This window comes from Aspergillus flavus, chromosome 5 (assembly GCF_009017415.1).
Source record: "Aspergillus flavus chromosome 5, complete sequence".
NCBI lineage: Eukaryota > Fungi > Ascomycota > Eurotiomycetes > Eurotiales > Aspergillaceae > Aspergillus > Aspergillus flavus.
The window spans coordinates 2,601,590-2,621,508 of NC_092408.1; the positions used below are offsets into that span (position 1 = coordinate 2,601,590).

A 19,919-nucleotide genomic window follows, 5' to 3' on the forward strand; every position below is an offset into this window, starting at 1 on the left:
GCATGGCAGCCAACCACACTGGCGTATCCCCTTGTGCAACCGTGCCACATAATCTCGCAACAAGCGCCGCCACACATGAGCTATCAAATATCGCAAGTCTAGAATCGTCCTCTGTCACTTGAGGTCAATTGACTTTATCCAAAACGACGATGGTACTGCTCCTAAGTGCCCAATACGATAAGAGGCGTGTTTCAGACAGAACTCTTTATACTTTACCCTCCTAGGCACTTAATTAAGGTTATGGGTATAAGTATCAGCAGGAGTTCTCACCATCCTCCCTACTAGAAACAGATTCAATCATCAAGTCCTCAAGTACACCACCCAAACCTCTTTCCTTTGCCACAAGACCTCCCACCCCAAAATGAGATTTCAACAGTTCGCTCTCTTCAGCTTGGTGGCTCTGGCAGCCGCAGTTCCTCTTTCTGCGAAGGATAACCGTGTCAAGCTTGCATCAGGTATATACCCTTCCATGCGCCTCTCCCATATATCTCATGTTCCAATCAAAGTTAACGAGTCATTGATGCAGAAGCCTCTCTGTCTCGTAAGAATGAGTACAGCGATATCTCCGCTCGTGCCACTATCCCTGGTATCAGGGGCGAGAAAGTCAATTTGATTCTTCGCGGTGAAACGGCCGCAAACGGTACTGGACATGGCAGTGGTGGTGAGGGTGGCAAGCAGGGCGGAGGAGGCAACGGAGGCGGAAAGGATGAAGAAGGTGAAGAAGGTGAAGAAGGCGGAGAGGGTGAAGAAGATGAAGAAGGTGATGATGAGGAGGGCGATGACGAGGAGGGTGAGGGTGGTGATGGTGGAAAAGGTGATGATGGAAAAGGTGAAGAGGGCCATAAGGGTCCACACGGCGGCAAGCACGGTCATGGAGACGAGCACGGTCAGAAAGGCCGGCACGGTCAAGGAGGCGAGCATGGTCAAGGAGGTAAGCACGGTCAGGAAGGTGAGCAAAGTGAGGGAGGCCAGCACGGTCACGGAAACAAACATGGCCAGGAAGGCCAGCATAGTAAAGGAGGTGAGCACGGTCAGGAAGAACAGGATGGAAGCAACGGCCAAGAGGCCAAAGGAAATATGCAGAGAGCCAACCAAAGCCGCTAAACAAGGTGGACAAAGTGAGGACTGCATAGGGGAAACAGATCCAAACCGGGTACCGATTCACTCAGGAACCATTTTGGGCAAGCTGCTTTGGCCCATGGAGATATCTGGAGGAAGCAGTGGGAAGGTCATTAGTTTGCAGGGACTGGTCCTTGCCATTTACAAAGGCCTACTTTGACCTCCGTATTTTGACTCTATCATTAATTTCTTGTAGCCAAGTGCTGAAACATTTTTTCTCTATATCCAGATATCTAAAATTGGTCTATGTACAGTTACGCTTTATAAGCCCATGGTCCAGTAGAGCCGGACAGTCTAATTTGCCAAAGTTCCCTTGAACAACAACAATTCCAGGAATCAAAGTGAAGCTCTCGTAGTCGCAGACTCTGATTTAGGAGGCCATTTCACACGCCGTTCGGCGCGCACGTACAAATTGTTGGGCCGGATTAGCTGGAACATAGGGTCGTACTCGATGGGCCCATCATTCTCCTTCGTGAATTTGTAACGATATACTAGCTTGGGCAAGAATACTTTGACTTCTTGTAGTGCAAAGTTGAAGCCAATGCACATGCGTGGACCAGTAGCAAAGGGGATATAGGCGGCCTTGTGTCTGTTCTTTACCTCCTCTGTGTCCCATCGGTCAGGGTCAAATCTGGTTGGGTTGCTCCAGACTTCCGGGTTATTGTGAAGGTGATGAAGAGCACCGACTACCACAGATTCCTCAGGTAGCTTATAACCTCCAGGTAAGATCATGTCGACCTTGGCGGTCCGTGCGGGCTGATAAGATGGGTTATGGCGACGCTGAGTTTCTTTGATCAATTTATCCATGAATGTTAACCGGTCTGTCAAGTCTGCTGTTATCTGGGTGTCCTCGGTAATATCGTTGTCGATCAGCTCTTGCAGTAAGCGATCCTGAACACCTGGGTACGTAACAAGACTGTATATCAACCAAGACAATAAAGAGCTCGTTGTAGTAAAGCCAGCTCCGGTTGCAACAACTAAGGACTGGATCAGACTTGTTTTAGGCAGCTTTTCACCCTTGTTGTCGGTGGCTCGGACGGCATAGTCTACTTCAGTCAGCAACTGCTTAGATACAAACCATGGCCACACTCACCGATCATGTTAGAGGCCTTCAAGGCAGCGTCTTGAAGTGGAAGATCTTCAACCCCGTTACGGCTGGCATTCTGGATCGACTGGTCCACTATGTCGAAGATACGATAGCGCATATTTCTCAACCGCTGCGGATCGCCAAACGGCAGCTTCGCATACCAATCACCCCTTGCGGTTACCTTCTTATTCAAAGACAGCGACTCCGCAATGATCTGAATAAGTTCATGGGGAGGTGCATCCGGAGAGGAGAAGTGATTGAAATCGATGCCGAGTACAAGCTTTCCAACAGCTTGGGATCCAAGTTTAAGCATATATTGGTAGACGTTCCAAGCCTCGCCGTTCTCGTCAAAATGATCGAATACTTTGAAAGCATCTTCGACTGTCTGTTGCATTGTAGGGGCATAATGCCGAACAGCCTTAGGGCCCAATGCTGGGGGAAGGAACTTATGTGCCGCTCTCCACTCCGGAGTGTCAGTATCCCCTAGGAACACACCGGCTTGTTGGTTCTTGATCGCATGGAGCGGGTGAGCTTCGTTAATCTTCTTGGTGAAGAAATCGGTTTCTGAGAAAATGATAGATGACAATTGTGGGTCGTTGGTTTGGTAGACTGTACGTCCCATGTTCGTTGTCTTGATTATGGGTCCGTACTGTTCAAACAATCGTTGATGGTTTCCTAGGTGGTCGGGATAGATTTCGAAGAAATTGCCAACGATTGGAAGTCCTTTAGGGCCGGGAATTTCTCGCACGGATTTACCATCAATCGTAATGCTAATGGAATCCTCGTTTGCAAGGACCTCCGCGACATCGGATAAGATTGCATCCTGGGACTGGAATCCGATTCCTGTAACGATTAGCTAAAGTCCAAATGAGTCCCAAAGACATTCTCAAGCCCACAGGCTTAAGTATACTCGATAAACGTACCATTCGGTTCCACTATAGCAAAGTGTGCAGCAATGAGATGCCTGAGTCCATCGTAATCTAGTGTGGATTCCAGTTCGATTTCTCTTGCGGTAGAGCTAGGCTCCCCCGAAAGGTAGAAGAGTCTGATAGGCATTTTGTCTAAATCTATGCAAATTTCTCACAGGGTCAATTGGTCGATAGGGAAACAATCTCGACCTCCATTGCCAAGGGTCGAGCTGCTAATTTATAGTATCATGAATGGCCGAAATTAGGGTGAAAGGCTGTCTCAACGCGAATCCACATTGTCCGATCCCACATTACCTTGGAATGATAAGGATCGGGTCATAGTACGAAGTAATGAAATGCATAGTTAGATTTGTGCTCCCTGCGACGTAAAAATGCCTCGATGCCTGCCTCGGCATGTTTCGATATCGCGGTCGGCATCGCAATCTCAGAGCCAAACCTAACCAGCGAGAGACACAGATCGTCGCCCTGGACCCACAGCTACCCATTGAAAGTATTGCATTTTAACATAAAGGGGAAAGTGGAAAGCTTTGCAATCGCAATGTCGGTCCCGACTTCCACGTATGTTACAGAATTAGGCCATGTCGTGCCGAATATCCTTCGGGCCGTTTTTAATTTATGTTCAATCTCGGGGGAGAAAATGCCGACTTCAGTGAGACGCTCCGACTGGATAATGTATTTACAATATGACTGTGGATACTATATTTATGTTGACTTTTATGTCTCACGCTACTGGCTCAATTCCCTGGCGGTTCTAACGCAATAATAAACCACGAAGTCGCCTGTCCAGTCCAAATACCTAGTCTTTACTTCCCTTCTACCCTATAGCTAATTACCGTTGCCATACAACACAACGATCAATCGAAATGGTGGAGGCAAAAGCCGAAAGTCCTGCGGATGTTCAACTTCCTGAGTACACAGCCGCAGAGGTCGCTTCGCATAACCGCAAAGATGATATCTGGATCATTGTTCATAACAAAGGTAGGACTCCGACTATCAGATTAAACTCGACATAACTAAGACAGAATAGTTTTCGATATCACAAACTATCTCCAAGATCATCCTGGTGGCGCAGAGATCCTCATAGAAACAGCGGGCACAGATGCCACGGAAGCGTTTGAAGACGTTGGCCATTCTGAGGACTCAGTAGAGATCATGGAGGAGTTTCTAATTGGCACTCTGAAAGGTGCTAGAGAATACGTCCCACCCAAGAAGGTCCAACTAGTTGCCCAGAAACCGGAGAGCCTGCCTCAATCATCTGGGAGCCGCCCGGTGGGAACAATTGCTGGTGTGCTGGGAGCATTGGCATCCGTACTTTATGTCTATCAACGGGGTACTTTTGGTTCCCTAGTTCCAAGAAATCAGTTTAGCCAACTGATCCCCCAGTACTTCAACGGACTCAGGATGCCTCGCGGTGGGTTCACCAATGGATTTCTTACGGCTGCAGCCATCTCTACGATAGTTGGCACAGCCGTGGCCCGTCAAGCAGCCAAATTTACCAAGATCGATTCGGGCTTTTTGCGCTACCCTCCACATATCAAAGCCCGAACGGTAATGAAAATTGACCCGCACTTGGCGAAAGGATTTCTGGATGCCAAAGAGTTCAAGAGTTTGCCTTTGGTTGAAAAGGATCAACTATCTCCTAATGTCTATCGATTCGTGTTCGCTTTGCCCAATTCTAAGGGCGTCATCGGGCTTCCTATTGGACAACACGTAGCTATCCGCGCAGTTGTCGATGGGGCGACGGTATCTCGATCATACACCCCGGTGTCAAACAACTTAGACCTCGGTCGCTTGGAGCTAGTCATCAAGTGTTACCCTGAAGGTCTTCTCACTGGTCGGTACCTCGCCAACTTGAACGTGGGAGATGAAGTTGAGTTCCGGGGTCCCAAGGGAGCGATGCGTTACAGTAAGGGGCTCTGTACGAAGCTCGGCATGGTCGCTGGAGGAACAGGTATCACGCCTATGTATCAGCTCATTCGTGCCATCTGTGAGGATGAGCGGGACACGACTGAGATCAGCCTGATCTACGCCAACCGGACGGAAGCAGACATCCTGTTGAGGGACGAACTAGAGACGTTTGCGCGCAAATACCCCAAGAACTTCAAGCTTTGGTATATGCTGGATAGTGCCCCAGATGGCTGGGCCTACGGAACTGGCTTTGTGAACCAAGAAGTCCTTAGCCAACAATTACCGGGTCCGTCTGAGGATACTAAAGTCCTCCTGTGTGGGCCTCCCGGTATGGTCAACGTCACCAAGAAGACGTTGGCGGCCATGGGATTCCAAAAGGCGGGAGCGGTGTCGAAGATGAGCGACCAGGTTTTCTGTTTCTAATTATCATCTCTACTTTTGACTTCTTGTTTACTTCCCCTCTCTCTAGACGTGGGTTTCTATGGGCGGCTTCGATGTATATAGACAGTAATATCCATCAATATATTGCTTGAGAGGACTCTGTCTTTCTCTGCGCGACATCCGGGCGTCAACGAAAAAGGAAATGGTAGCCCGAAACCTTGAACCTCGTCTTGTGGCTTAGATATGCGATACCCACCAAAAGGGCTTTTCAAGTTCTCAAGACCGGCGTATCATTGCCCCTGGTTTCTGTCAGCCCATGTTGTGGTGGAGACCTCGTAGTGAAAAACTTGACAGCAAATGACAATGAAATGTGGACGCGTTGAGCCTTTACTTGAATAGGGTTAGTGACGGCACGGGATGAACGGTTTAGTAAGTTTAGTTGGCTGTCAATGCCCTACGTTGAGAGCAAACTGAATCATATCGACCCCTGGGAGGTCTATTATCTGACTGAAACTCTGATACAAGTAGGTAGTTACTATGTGCCTTTGCAAGCATATATAGTACAAACGTTTCAAATTCAAGTAACTCCAGTTAGTACCTTGTTTACGCAGTTCCTGGGCGTTTTCAATCAACCACCCTACTCCTAAGTACTAGAACAGCAGAGTTTCTATTTTCTAGCCTCTACCAATTACCTGGAAATTACAGGAGAAGGTACGACAAAAGGCCGAAAACAGACTAGAAAATTTGAATCAGGATTAGCGGTCGCTGGTTTCATGATGGGTGGAAAATACAATCCCAACCAAGTATAACTTCATCCACAGTACTATTGACAGCTTCGGTGTGTATCCGAGCGATGATTTTTGCCTCGGCTTGTCCCAATTTACGTGCACAATTTTATACTCCTCTGTCGAAAGGGGTTGAGAAGCTGGAACTTGACGTTGTTGGGCGCTAGAAAAAGTCCACCAACAAAACAGCCGAGGTACCTTTTCCTACTTTGGTTAGGCTGGTCGGCCATTCTATCCGTTGCTTTGATGGCATTTATGAAACATCCTGACTGTGTGGTGATAAATGTTCATCCACATTTTTGCACAGCGACACTGAAATTCATAATTGTGTATATTGAACTAAGGGGATAAGGGGGAAAGATAAAACCAAAACAACTAGTCAAAGGAAAAGGAAAATCAATGTGGGGCTGTATCGTGTTGTTATCTCTATGGCTACCATGATGTATCTGTTCAATCCATTCTGATAATATTGGAACAAGAAAAAGCAGAAACATGTACGGCATAACATTACCGTGGCTCCTCTCAAGCACATTCTATGGATTTCCCCTTCCCAAAGGTTCATTTCTTCCGATAATACGCAGCCCAGTAGTTGGGATATTTACATCTCCTCGGCGATAGTTGGATATATATCAGCGGCTAGCAAGGAATATCTTACGATGTTACTTAACGTAGCCATTAGATGGAGCGATATATATTGTCGAATTGAATGTTTATATTAACAAGCCCTGCATTAAGAAGATCCCAAAGGATTGCACTCATATCAGGAGTTCTATCGATCTGCGTTTCCTGGCCACAAAAAAAAGTAGTAGAAAGACTGGATGAAGAAGACTAGCTCTACATTTCCTGGATCCCCTTCATGCAAGTGCCTGATGGTCTCATTGTCGCATGGCTTATTTCTCTGGTGACCTATAGCTACTAACCTAACAAACTCCTTATAAATTATATATCACATCTTCCCTTAAAAGACCTGCATTACGTACTTCGATATCGAATGTCCACCTGAAACTCATAACTCCCCTAGAAATATGATTATATACCGCCTCATGAATTTGACCAAGTCTGGTGTGAGATCTTACAAGCTCACGCTTCAGATGAGAGTATCTCTTCAATTTCTCCTACCTAATCACGAGGGGAAATTGACCATAACTCGGTAAATCGAATCTCCTATCTATTCAACCAGACCAACATATATTAATCTTATATATATTACAGTGCTATAATCTCTTTCATAATGGCAGGAGCCCCAATCAGGGTAATTCTTTAAAATATGAGCTACCCGCTGAGATTTTACTGGGAACTAGGCCTGGGGCCAGTGCACAGCGACAACCTACTCATGTACCCTAGTACGGATAATCCACCCTCCTTCCCCAGCTCGAAGAACCCGATCTTCTATCCAGGACTACACGCCAACTCACAGAGCTCGATATCAATGGACACCCTTGCGAACATCCCACGGCTATTCCTCTCCATAATCTCATCGATCGATGGGGAAGTGTACGGGATATAACTAGCACATGTGGTTTCTCAGTTGTCGCAATGGCCATCCTTCTACCTCTTGGAGGCTTAATGCTGTGCACGGCGGTGGTATTAGGGCTGAAGCCACTCAAAACCACTATACCTCTAGCCAAGATCTACAGTGCGGCTATTAGTGCGGCGTGTCATCCGGAGAATGATATGGACGCGGCAATAAAGCCGGTTATGTGGGGTGAGGTATCTGGAAAGTGCAACGATCCGATGAGAGAAGAGCCAGGCAACAGTAAGGATGAGCGCAGCTCTTGTCGATCAGAAGCTGCACTGTTCCATTGCAATTTCACCTCCTTGGGTGTGATTTCTCCCAGTCCGGATAGATCCCTTGGAGTTGAACTGTTGTCCTAGTCAAACCGTGCTGCATTCTGAAAGAAGCAAAATAGGTATACTGGCCCTAATAATAAACTGGCTGAGGCAATGCCGCCTCTGCTACCATACTCTGTTCAAATTGGTAGATTCAGCAGAGCCATAGGGGTGTTTCGCCCATATACTATGGCAGGAAAGGCCTGCTCTCAAATGCATGCTGGGAATTGCTTGGTTGTATAGGTCTAAAAATCTCAGCATGATTATACGATATAATTGTTATCTATAACCCAAATTCTGTATATGTAGATGCCCATTTTTCGCAGTAGCTTCCTATCTCTCAAACGCCAACATCATCATCCCTTCTTCTCCGGAAAGTCTTTAGCTTCAAAAGTATGAACGACCAAACAACCCCCAGCCCATCAAAGACCCACTCAACAGGCTCATCCGGTACGAGTCTAATAACGAATCCGACCAAGATGGATAGAGCCCCCAAAACAAGCGAGTATGCCCACTGGGTACCGGTAAGTCTGACAACTGAGAAGACACGGCCTCCCACAAAAATAATTAGGATTTGGCAGCCCATCATTAGGAGAGTGACACATATGAATAGCCAGTTTCGGGATAAGCCCTCGAGAAGGTTGATGCTGTTTTCGAGTTGGCGGTTGCTGTGGGTGATTAGTTTGGAACCAGTATTCGTTGCAGTAGGGCTTTAAAGTACATCTGGGGGCGGGGTGGTATTGAATGGGGTTGGCCATGGAACATTTGCTAACGTATGCGCTAATCATGGAGCAAGGTGAAACGTACTTATACATATTAAAGATCTGCATCCAAACGTATGTGTTAAATACCGCTGTCTGGAGTCCATCCTTGTCGTCAGGTGTATAGGAAAAGATACTGCTTCCAGCGAAGTGAAGGACAAGAGTCACCGCTAGTTGATAGATTGATTGCCCTATGATCATCTTCCACATTGGGATTGTGATTAAAGGAGACGATCTCGGTTCCGGCTTCCGGTCCAATACTTTGCGCGACGGAGGGTCGGTTGCCAGTGCCAGTGCTGCTAACGTGTCTTGGAACAGATTTACCCACATGAGCTGTACAGCAGTAAGAACTGACTGCTCATTGGAACTGGCGACGGATGAGACGAACGCGAGCCCGACAGAGGTTAATGTGATGGTTATTTGGAACTGCGAGCATAAAATGGTTAGCATCCCAGTTGCGCATAATGGAGAGATTGTGTTTCCGATTTTACCTGCAGAAATTTCTTGACGGCATCTGAGACAGCTCGACCCCACATGATTGCTCTCACAATCGAGCTGAAGTTGTCATCCATGAGGACAATTGACGAGGCTTCGCGCGCGACTTCAGTTCCAGAGATGCCCATGGAAAATCCAACATCAGCTGCAGTCAGAGCAGGGGCATCATTTGTTCCATCGCCAGTGACAGCAACAGTGCTTCCCATTTCTTTCAATCTACGAACCAATGTTCTTTTGTCTTCTGGGCTAGATCTCGCTAGAACTCTGAGACGTGGAATGACCTCTAGCTGTTGTGAGTCGCCAAGCTGACGAAACTCTCGGCCTTCCATAGCAAGATCATTTGGGTTTGTGATAATACCACATTCTTCGGCAATGGCTTTAGCTGTCAATAGGTTATCACCTGTCACGATACGAACGGTCACACCAGCTTTATGGCAAGACTGCACGGCGTCTCGAGCACCGTTTCGGAGTGGGTCTCGGATACCCATGATGCTGAGGAAAGTAAGATTCAGGAGAATATTTTCTATCCTTATTTCTTCCACCTGATCATCCAGTTGACCAAAGGGAGGCCATACGTCAAAGTCACGAAACAACACGATAATTGTTCTCAAAGACCGGCCGGCATAGTCAGCGATTATCTGGCGTAGGCCCTGGGCCATGTCTGCGTTGATCGGTCTTGCGGAGAGCCCCTTGCTTGGGTCCTCGACTGCTTCGGTGCACTTGTCGAGAAGCACCTCCGGAGCCCCTTTCACATACGCACGATACCTGCCGTTTTCCAGTTGAGCAACTGTGACCATACATTGACGAGCATTTTCGAAAGGGAAAACTTCGACAACCTTCACATTTGAGCGCTCAACATCAAGTTGGCTCATTCCTAGATGATCTCGAGCGAATGCTAAGAGGGCAGCTTCTGTTTTAGACCCCACATATGACTTGATACCTGCTTCGATACTTTCAAATGCGGTTGAGTTGAGTGAAATGGATTGCCTTAGAAGTGACCTTGTGTCAGGCGCAAGACACCGAGTGTAGTCGACGGCAGTTGGGCTGGCGCACGGATCAGTAGCATCGTTGTCCGCCTGTTGTGGATCAATGAACTTGCCAGTAGTACCAATCATCCCAGCGACGACCGTCATCTTGTTCTGGGTCAAAGTCCCGGTCTTGTCCGAGCATATGTCTGTTGCATTTCCCATGGTTTCGCAGGCCCTCAACATGCGGACTAAGTTATGATCTTTGAGCATCCTGGTAGTCGCAAAAGCCAGTGCAAGGGTCACTGTCAGTGGAAGGCCCTCTGGGACTGCGATCACCACGACAGTCAGTGAAATGATAAAAAGATCCAGAAACTGCTGTCCCTTTTCTGTGGGTGTTAGACTACTGTGAGGAAGGCTGGTGAGGAATTTGATAAAGAGAATGATAAATAGCACAAGGGCTGCAAGCCCACCAAAATTGGCGATGTACTTCGCCAATACATTGAGCCGTGTTTGCAAGGGTGTAAAACCAGGGTCGTCATTTAGTGTGAGAAGAATCTTGCCATAACTGGAATTGGTGCCAGTCGCTATCACCAAGTACGACCCGACCCCTTCAGCTACGCTTGACCCGGATATCATGAAGGGGTCTAAGCTTTGAGTATCACTGTTCCTTCGAATCGCATCGATAACTTCATCTCCAGAGTGTTTACGTAGGAGATCAGATTCGCCGGTAGTGGACGCCTCATCACATCTGATATGGTATCCCTGGATTAGAACCCCATCCGCTGGGATTACATCCCCAGGCTCCACATGCACAATATCTCCCACAACTAGGTCAGAGATCGGAATTTCACGAGCGTGACCGGACCGAACGACCGTCACGTTGCGATCTATCTTCTTCTTGTTCAATTTTTGAAACTTGATTTGCTTCTGAAAATCATTGGCGGCGCCGACAAGAACGATGACAATGATGGCGACGAGGATCGAGACCCCTTCCACCCATTCAACAGGCGGGTTGCGGGCTGAGTGCTCGGTCGCGAGTGCCTGGTATAAACCGAGCGCCAAAGAGACAATTGCCGCCCCAGTTAAAAAGAACAGAACATGGTCATTATATGCCATCCACATGAGCTGGAAAATGCTCGGCTGTTTCTTCACTGGGAGGTGATTATTCCCGAAGGCCTTTGTCCTGTCCGTGTACCGGTCATTCTGTTGCCCTGTCGCAATTTCCGTTGTCTCAGCAGAGTCTGCAATGGTTGATTCATCGATACTTAGTCCACTATTTCGGTCAGTTCGCAGCCCTTTCTCCAACCCGGCAAGACCGCCTAACGCGTGGAAGATTTCTAGACTTCTAGACTCGATCAGTTCACTGAGTGTCTCTGCCGTGATATCGAAGGTGTTTCTGGGGCGGTCGAAGATGGGAGTGTCGCCTGTATTGGCATCTGGTTTGTCATTCAAGTGTTTCTGATTCCGTTAATGCTAATCCACTAATCCGCGCTCGGCGGGAAAAACATTGCGCGTACCATGATGATTGACTGCGTGGAATGCCAGCGCGGATACCGAAACTGTTATCGGTATGGTAGCAGCAATCATCCCTGAACTTATCGCGAGGGGTTGTCGAGACCTAGACTGGAGAGACCATGGTCGGTTAGGAAAACATTATGGTAAATTTTCTGATGAGATTCAGGGTTGTTCAAGGACAGAGAAGAAGAAAAAGCTAGAACAAGGAGAGTATAAGTTGAGGAGCAAAAGACAAGCGTCCATTGTGACTGTGGAATTGAAGGTTGTCTTCTAAATGGGGAAGGCAGCCAAGGGATTTCCTGTGACTCCACTTCATCTAATTTACCTTTTACACGTATTTTATTCTAGTATTTAATTTTACCCCCCACTTGAATACGGGCCTGATAAGGCTGAGGAGTGAACCAAGGGTCTATTGTTTACTGGCTGTATACATCCATCTATATATCAAGTCAACGCAATGTGAAGATCAATGATGATTCCGTTATATATTTTCGGTATAATCCCATCACACCATTCAGGCTATTGCAAGATGATCGGTAACATCCGGATGTACGTAAAATGCGATCGCGATGATCAAATACCTGGGCACCGACGGTCGGGGATTAGACAGACGATCGTCCCTAAAAGGATCAAAGAGGAAAATTACTTACGTCCCGATCAGTAATAACCCTTCAAAGTAATTCGACTTCCCCTCGCGAGTCAAACTGTTCATCACCACCACAGCAAGGGAGAAGCAAGCGGTTTGGAAAGTATTAAACCGCAGAGACATCGGCTGCCCGAGAGCCCAACCACAGAGCACCAAGAAGGGAGTTACAAAGAGCGCGATCTGAAGTGTGCTTCCAACAATGACCCCAATGGCCAGATCCAGCTTGCCGCCCATTGCGGCATTCACCGTGATGGCAAATTCGCCCGCATTACCGACAATGGGGACGACAATCATCCCCAGGAAAGCCCGACTGACTCCGTATACCTCCACAAACCCGTCCACGCCCTCCACCAAGTAATCGGAACAGACGGTAACTCCAAGTGTTGCAAAGATCAGAATGATGCTAGCGGGGAGGGGCTCTAATTCGCGCTTTTCGTCCGATTCCTCTTCGGTGCTAGCGAAAAGATGAGCGTGGCTTTTCAGTTGGAAATAAAGATAGACCAAGTAAAAAACGAGAAGGAAAATCGAAGTGATATGGGATAGGGTGAGGATGTAATCGTCTCCGTCGGGCAGCTCGCAGAGAGTAGTCGAGTATAAAGCGGAAGGGATGATGAGGGAGGTCGAGGCGACGATCATCAGAGACGACATGATTTGAGTGACATCGACGTTGAAGGATAGCGTCTCCTTTCCATATCCTCCACCTAGAAAGCAACATCCTAAAACCTTAAGAGAATGAGAGTAAGCGGTTTAAGTAAAACCTCAGTCCAAAACCATGTCTCTTACCAGAAGAGTTCCGGACAGAATACTGCCAACCATACTCGATTGAACGATGTTGATCTCCCCTTGAGTTACGGCAGTAATTCCCACCTGGATAATTAACCGGTGTGGTTAGCGACCGTGACTAAACGTCGAGTAACGGGAACGAAAGTTGGGCTCACGATCATCTCGACAGCATTTCCGAAGGTCGCATTGATCAATCCCCCCACGGTCTGTCCCACACTTTTGGACAACTCTTCAGTTGCAAAGGAAAGCAAAGAAGCCAGGGGAAAGATAGCTAAGAAATTCAACATGAACACAGCTGATGGATCCCATCCTCGAGCACCGGACCAAATACCCAGGAAGACAAACACCAGCAACACATTTGCATAGCTCGAGAAAAGAGTAACCTGGATGGCATGCCAGGCACTTTTCTGGACAGCACCAGCCATGATGAGGACGTGGTTGAGGAGGGGAAGGTTCACAAGATGGGGATGAAATTAATTGACATTCAGTTAATAGAAAGACATCCATATCGGACGCCATTCCTCCCCCTCAAAGAAACAATACTGTGTTCCATACCTTACCTGGTACGTTCTTGTCAATACCGTATATTATCCGTGCGGGGAATCTTGATTGGTAGAAATGTGGATGCCTAGCGATGAAGCTTCCCGCTCAGGCCCTGATCGGTGGGGACGGGACGGACAAGGCAACCAGTGAGGAAGATGACACTCTGGCCCTGTAGGGCTGAACGGCCCGTAAGGTTTCCAAACAGGAACCGTACCATTGTTTCTACTGAGGCTCACCGTATTTCTTGTTTCCCTCTTGCTGACATCCGTGTGTGCGTTATGTCCTAATGACCACCACCACAGTCGTTCACGAGATTAAAAAAAAAAAGGAACGCTCGCAGTTTATTTAAGGTTCCTTTTACTGTCAGCGAAGACGACAACATGCAATCGGTCAGGCACAGACACCAGCAGCTACCTCCCTTGGACAGTATGTCTGCTGCATCGCCGAATAATTCCCTTCTTTCTCCTATTCCCAGTACCCCCATGAGAGTTTCCCGCCAGCAATGGCGTCCTTTCCACCGAGCGATCGTCAGCATTGGTAGTCGCCAATATGTGAAATCAATGCTGGCGACTGTCCCCATTGGAATCATCACAGCCATCCTAGGCGGGCCACCTCAAATGGTTTTTTTCCTGAATCTTACAGCACTGATACCATTAATCACTCTGCTTACGATCTCCATTGCCGATTTGTCTATAACGACTGGGCGTGTGGTCGATGAATTACTCAAAGCGACCGTTGGTAATGCCATTGAACTGATCCTTGGAATTGTGGCCATGAACAGGGGATACATGCACATGATTCACTCGACCCTGGTAGGAAGCATGCTCTGCTATATGCTCTTGGTAAGTCGTGTATCACTCTTATTACAGATCGGTACTAAGATGCTCTAGGTTCCGGGGAGCTGCTTCTGTTTCACCGGTTATGATAAAGAACATCTCTATTTTGATCGCACCCTAATCAGCATTATGTCTTCCCTCATGGTAGTGGCATGCATGTCTCTTTTGATTCCAACGATTATGGTCACATTTCCTTCCTTGGATACCACTTCTCCCCAGGCTTCTGTCACTCGGCTGGAGATTGTCTTTGTTTCACGTGGGGCGGCACTTGTACTTTTTATTTTGCTTGGGGTGTTCCTTCTCTTTCAGTTGAAGAGTCATGCGTCAATATTTCATCTTGCCGAAGCGTCCAGCGAAGGCTCTCCAGATCGCCACAGTCTGAACGATCGTGGCATCGCCCAGGACCGACCAGCAAGAATTTTCACACCGCGGAGCGCTATGATTGCTCTTGCGGCCGGAATAGCCTGCTTGACCATGTGTATTATATGTATCGTTGAGAGCGCCGATAGAGTTGTACAAGAGCTTGGCCTTGGTGCAGCCTTTCCTACACTGGTACTGGTTCCACTTATTGGCAACTCCGCAAGATATGCTTCGATTGTCATGGTCTCACGCCAGGGGCATGTGGAATCGGCGGTGCGGGCCATCATCAACAGCATACTGCGTATCACTCTCCTCGTGACTCCGTTTCTGATCATCCTAGGATGGGTTTTGAACCTGCCCATAACACTGCAAATGGACACGTTTGACGCAACCATGTTGTTTTTGGCTACAATGGTGTTGATTCATGTGATTCAGGATGGGAGGAGTAATTACTTCGAGGGACTAATGCTTGTTGGGATGTAAGTCAAGCCTTCAACTTATCCATTCTATGATTCGCTGACTAAGGTTCCTCTCATATAGGTATATCATATCTGCTGCTGCTTTCTATATGCGTCCTGGGATAACCGGCGCCACAAAGCCCATGCCTTAATCGAGGGTCTATCATATACAGCACGAACATGTAAAGAGGCATTCTGATGTATATTGCTCATGTCATCACATTCACCCAATCAATCAATCCCATTTAGCGATATTTTTATCAATTAGCCATTCCATATTCTCAACGGACCCAGAATGAAAGTGCAAGTATCACGTATCTAAGCCAATATGTCAGTCACAGGTAAGCCACGAAGCACAGAAGGGAAAAGAACGTACAGCCCAACCAGCATACTCCCATGAAGATACGTATACTTAGCATCCTTCAAGACCTGGTTAACAACCAAAATAGCGAAGAACAGGGCCAAAGTATGGAACGTCTCGAAAAAGAGCGTCATGGGCACCCCAATAAGCCACCCGAGCATGACCAGGAAAGGAATGGCAAAGAGTCCGATCTGTAAGATACTACTGACAATGACGCTGATGGCAAAGTTCACATCACCGCCCCCAAACGAAGCGGCGATCACTGCCACGCCTTCGGGGCAATTGCTGGTGATGGGGATGAGGATTGTTGCAATGAAAGTCTTGGAAATTCCAGTCGTGGCCGATGTAGCGGGGACACTGGCAAGGAAGAAGTGGGAGCAGAGGATGATTGAGATGCCTGCGGCGATAAGGGTGAGGACAGTTTTTGACAAGTCTGGCTTCTGCTCATTTTCATCTTGATCACTTTCACCTTCTTGTGGACTGTTCGGCTCTTGCTGGAATAGATGTTTGTGTGTTCCTAATTGGAAGTAGAGATATCCGACATACAGCACCAGAAGTACGGCGGAAGTTCCCCGGGAAAAGCTAAGAACTTGATCTTCCAAGTCCACCGAGGTAAAGGTTGCATATAGAACGGAGGGTAGAATCAACCCCACGGCCGTGACAACCATCAATGAGGACAAGGAACCCGTCTGGGCCATATTGAAATAGAGTATGTGCTTGCTATATGAGGCTGATATCAGACAACCACCCATAATCTATACCATACTTGTTAGTCACATTAGATTCTCTAAAGGACCCAAAAAGAAAAGTAAAATAAAAGGACCAACCAAAAGGATGTCTGACAAGATACTCCCAATCATAACCGATTGAGCAAAATAGGTATCTCCACTGGTTACGGCCAGAATTCCAGTCTACAAGTAAGGTTAACATGCTGCTTGATCGCGTTGCCGCAATTGATCGGGAAACGCACGCTCAATTCGACCGCATTGCCAAAGGTCGCATTAATCAATCCGCCGACCAAATCGCCAAAATACTCCGCTAACGTGTCTGAAGCGTCGGACACGATAGCGGAAAGCGGTAGAATCGCCAAAAAGTTGAAGACGGAAACAAGCACCGAGTTCCAGTTGAGAAGTGCTGCGATGACCCCGAGGGGAAGAAATAACAGCAGGCTGTGAACTGTGATCATAGCGTATCTCACTGTTGTTAATGGCATGCGAATAGAGTTGCGACGAGAGTTACTTCTTTGCTGAGTATGTGTTGACGGATGTTTAAGGGACTTTTCTTCGATACTTGATCGCCCTATAGCAATTCGTAGGTTGGAATCACAGGGCCAGCTGGTGGTGTGTTCGATATGAGAGACAATGATATCTGGGGGGGAAAGAGTTGGCCGTGAGTGATAAATACATTGGAGCTGTTCGATATGGTAATTACGATACCGTATCCGGTTGGGTGTCGGTATTGAAATGATAATTTTTGTATCCCCGTTGGAGAGTTTGCGGATATATCGTTGCATCTATTTTAAGAAATCCGTCTCCCCTTGTAATTCTCTATAACGCGGTATTAAGAACCTAGCTGTGATGTTCCTTATTACTTTAATCAATCCATCCTGAGTTATAACCATCATATAGATATAACTACCCTTATTGAGTAGGCTACAGCTTGGCCTTTCGCTGGGGCCTCTTTGGCATCGGAATAGCTTCGAACCAATCATCACCATACACCAGATGATCACGCTGGGTCATTGACGATCGTTTCTTGTTCCACACAAGCTCCGACTCCCTATATTTTCCCATCTCCTGGACCAGCCAGGCTGCACAATAACCAGCCGTCTGATTCACATCCTCGAAAGGGAAAAGATGGCCACGTTCGGGTAGAGTAACTTCCTTGACCTGACCATGGGAGATGCCACCACTGCCCCCGACCCCCACCCCGCACACCTTGATGGCTTCGCGAAGGTTGTCAATGCCAAGAAATGTCTTTGCTCCCAGGATCCATAGCACAGGAGGCCTCAAGTGGGGAATCTTTGAGAATGTGTTGCGCGGTTCAGGGCGATAGACAATTCTGTTGGCGTGGATAGGATCCATATCCGGATGAACAGAGCGATCAATCCCGCCAGACGCGCGAGCCGAGAAATTCGAACGGTATAGGCCTGCGATTTCCTGATACTTGGTCGTGGTGAGAGTCACCGGCGGCTCGGAACGATTTGCTCCCGCTGGGATGGTGGGATACAGTGCGGTGGGGAGGTCCCGGAAACCGAATTTGACCATTAGGTCGAAGCACCGACGGTCCCAGTGTCGCCATGCCTTTGCGTGAGCCGATGCCGCAGCTTTTCTGTTTGGCCAAATGTCGGGTCGCCAAAGAGTATAATTAACTGCACCGGGAGGGTCAATACCGACACCCCGACTGACCGGTTTCGGGAAGATGGTGGGGTCGAGAAAGACGAGGGTCGTAAATAGGCGCGGGTGCATGAGTGCAAGGTTGGCCCTGAGTAGCGACACTGGCTTTCAGCTATTGTGATCATTATAGAATGGAAACGGAAGAAGTCCATACAGGATATTCCCGCCAAAACTATGACCGATTCCAACAAGAGGCCGTGGCATTTGGTCGCGGAAGTGATTGATCATCAAAAGTAAATCGCGGGCAGAATCTATCCACGAATCTATGTATGGAATTTTAGTATGGCTGTCGGAGCTTTCAAGCGATGAATGACTTACAGTCCAGGCTAATCTTGTCTTCGTTCAGGATACCACTCATGCCCATGTTTGGGGCGTCCGCTATCCATATGCTTCGAATATGGACACCATTATGTTTCAATCGGCGATAAACCTCATCCCAGAGGGGCTCATAGAGTTCCTATTTGCGACACTGATATTAGGGCACATGCTCTCCACCCATGTGGTCATCAATGTTTAATAGGCCGGTTCAAGGCCATACAGATCGCCATAATCCGATAGGGCTATTCATACCTTGGGGTAGCCACAAGCATGAGCCGCGATCACAGTGATGGCATCGGAAGAGGTGATATGATCTTGATCTAGCGGCGTGTATTGCTTGACATGTAATGACAGGACCTCTTCTTGACTTCTAGCAGTGCTTCCAGGATATTCCCGAATATGGCTCGCCGGCGCAGTATGTTCCGTAACTTTGAAAATATCTGTTGACATTATGAAGCCTTGTTGGTTCCTGATTGTTTCAAAGTCGGAAATAAGATACTATCTGGAATGGTTCAAGCATGTTCCTAGCAGCTGCTTTTGTCCGTAGCTGCCACGACAGGGAAATGATATATCACATTGAAGTCGGTTCAGCAATGATAAGGATCTACATAGCCGCACACCGCTATGTCTGAATTATGCTGCGGTCAGCAATTGAATACTCTACCAAGCATGTTATGTCTCCGTATTAAGAGGTAATACTCAAAAAGTTGCCGCATGGCTAACACGACTTCCGATGGGGGTTTAATCTACATCGTACTGTAAAACGGTTCCAGATCAAGATACTTCTGCAGATCTGAGTTCAAGATAGACCTGGGAAACCCTCAGTAGCAGAGTTTATCCAGGAGTCATTCCATTATAGCTATGCAAGGGACACGATTGCGTGGCTCTGGCTTCGGTGAAGATTCCGAGAAAAGAGGCCTTTAGGGCCAAAATGAACAGAGGTCCCGTGACTTTGGTGGATGCTTGCCTTTTCAGGGCTAGTCGCTTCTTTCCAGTCAACGATGATCGATGATCGATTTCCCCCCGTGGCTCCGCTCCTCCTTTAATTGCCTTCAAAGATGCTTGGAGGATGCCAAATGTCAAACTTTCACCCGCATACGTCAAAACGCTTGGAAGCTCTGGATGGCATCTCGGGAGTGCTTTAAACACATTAACCTTGGCAAAATCGCAAATTTCGCAATATTCCCATTTACGCTGCGGAGTCTACCACTACTCCAGCCCTGGAGGGACAGGCAAAACCATCGGCCAGGGACAGCCACTAACACCAGATTACCCTTCAATCTTCTTTAATTCTAATGGATTCTATAACAGGTTTTCATAATATGAGCAGGAGGGTTCACGGGTCCACCAAGTCGCTCGCTCCACACTAATCTTCCAAAGGTATAGGACGAAGATCAAAAGACATCCATGAAATAGCATGCAACAGCTAAACAAGTCCGG

General features: G+C 47.6%; 9 protein-coding genes across 9 annotated transcripts; 4 read left to right on the forward strand and 5 right to left on the reverse strand.

Moving 5' to 3' along the window:
* The first annotated feature begins 14 nt into the window (after positions 1-14).
* On the forward strand, positions 15-1,280 carry F9C07_2214342 (putative glycine-rich protein). The gene is made up of 2 exons (XM_041293064.2): positions 15-455; positions 527-1,280. The coding sequence occupies exons 1-2, from the start codon at positions 362-364 to the stop codon at positions 1,102-1,104; spliced, it is 672 nt and encodes a 223-aa protein (XP_041147845.1). The 5' UTR covers positions 15-361; the 3' UTR covers positions 1,105-1,280.
* A 35-nt stretch (positions 1,281-1,315) lies between these two features.
* Positions 1,316-3,516, reverse strand: F9C07_2285024 (cytochrome P450 monooxygenase). Its single transcript, XM_041293054.2, has 3 exons — positions 3,130-3,516; positions 2,213-3,049; positions 1,316-2,165 (listed from the first exon to the last, which is right to left on the reverse strand). Exons 1-3 carry the CDS (start codon positions 3,260-3,262, stop codon positions 1,456-1,458), a joined length of 1,680 nt encoding a protein of 559 aa, XP_041147846.1. The 5' UTR covers positions 3,263-3,516; the 3' UTR covers positions 1,316-1,455.
* Positions 3,517-3,730: 214 nt separating this feature from the next.
* F9C07_2285025 (putative cytochrome b5 reductase) lies at positions 3,731-5,759 on the forward strand. The gene is made up of 2 exons (XM_041293065.2): positions 3,731-4,113; positions 4,163-5,759. Exons 1-2 carry the CDS (start codon positions 3,999-4,001, stop codon positions 5,464-5,466), a joined length of 1,419 nt encoding a protein of 472 aa, XP_041147847.1. The 5' UTR covers positions 3,731-3,998; the 3' UTR covers positions 5,467-5,759.
* Positions 5,760-7,745: 1,986 nt separating this feature from the next.
* Positions 7,746-8,084, forward strand: F9C07_2108219 (uncharacterized protein; the record flags this gene model as incomplete). The annotated part of the gene is made up of 1 exon (XM_071509037.1): positions 7,746-8,084. The coding sequence occupies one exon, from the start codon at positions 7,746-7,748 to the stop codon at positions 8,082-8,084; it is 339 nt and encodes a 112-aa protein (XP_071364483.1).
* A 295-nt stretch (positions 8,085-8,379) lies between these two features.
* F9C07_8636 (putative plasma membrane calcium-transporting ATPase) lies at positions 8,380-11,783 on the reverse strand (the record flags this gene model as incomplete). The annotated part of the gene is made up of 4 exons (XM_071511805.1): positions 8,380-8,707; positions 8,847-9,226; positions 9,292-11,613; positions 11,781-11,783. The coding sequence occupies 4 exons, from the start codon at positions 11,781-11,783 to the stop codon at positions 8,380-8,382; spliced, it is 3,033 nt and encodes a 1,010-aa protein (XP_071364484.1).
* A 346-nt stretch (positions 11,784-12,129) lies between these two features.
* Positions 12,130-13,733, reverse strand: F9C07_2285026 (putative vacuolar calcium ion transporter). Its single transcript, XM_041293056.2, has 4 exons — positions 13,363-13,733; positions 13,208-13,291; positions 12,429-13,147; positions 12,130-12,359 (listed from the first exon to the last, which is right to left on the reverse strand). The coding sequence occupies exons 1-4, from the start codon at positions 13,630-13,632 to the stop codon at positions 12,293-12,295; spliced, it is 1,140 nt and encodes a 379-aa protein (XP_041147849.2). The 5' UTR covers positions 13,633-13,733; the 3' UTR covers positions 12,130-12,292.
* Positions 13,734-14,130: 397 nt separating this feature from the next.
* F9C07_8638 (putative vacuolar calcium ion transporter) lies at positions 14,131-15,556 on the forward strand (the record flags this gene model as incomplete). The annotated part of the gene is made up of 3 exons (XM_041293066.1): positions 14,131-14,592; positions 14,641-15,425; positions 15,487-15,556. 3 exons carry the CDS (start codon positions 14,131-14,133, stop codon positions 15,554-15,556), a joined length of 1,317 nt encoding a protein of 438 aa, XP_041147850.1.
* A 129-nt stretch (positions 15,557-15,685) lies between these two features.
* Positions 15,686-16,951, reverse strand: F9C07_2234345 (vacuolar calcium ion transporter; the record flags this gene model as incomplete). The annotated part of the gene is made up of 4 exons (XM_071509951.1): positions 15,686-15,722; positions 15,781-16,520; positions 16,593-16,676; positions 16,736-16,951. 4 exons carry the CDS (start codon positions 16,949-16,951, stop codon positions 15,686-15,688), a joined length of 1,077 nt encoding a protein of 358 aa, XP_071364485.1.
* Positions 16,952-17,417: 466 nt separating this feature from the next.
* F9C07_2234346 (Alpha/Beta hydrolase protein) lies at positions 17,418-18,929 on the reverse strand (the record flags this gene model as incomplete). Its single annotated transcript, XM_041293057.1, has 4 exons — positions 17,418-18,249; positions 18,316-18,424; positions 18,480-18,618; positions 18,732-18,929. The coding sequence occupies 4 exons, from the start codon at positions 18,927-18,929 to the stop codon at positions 17,418-17,420; spliced, it is 1,278 nt and encodes a 425-aa protein (XP_041147852.1).
* Positions 18,930-19,919: the final 990 nt, after the last annotated feature.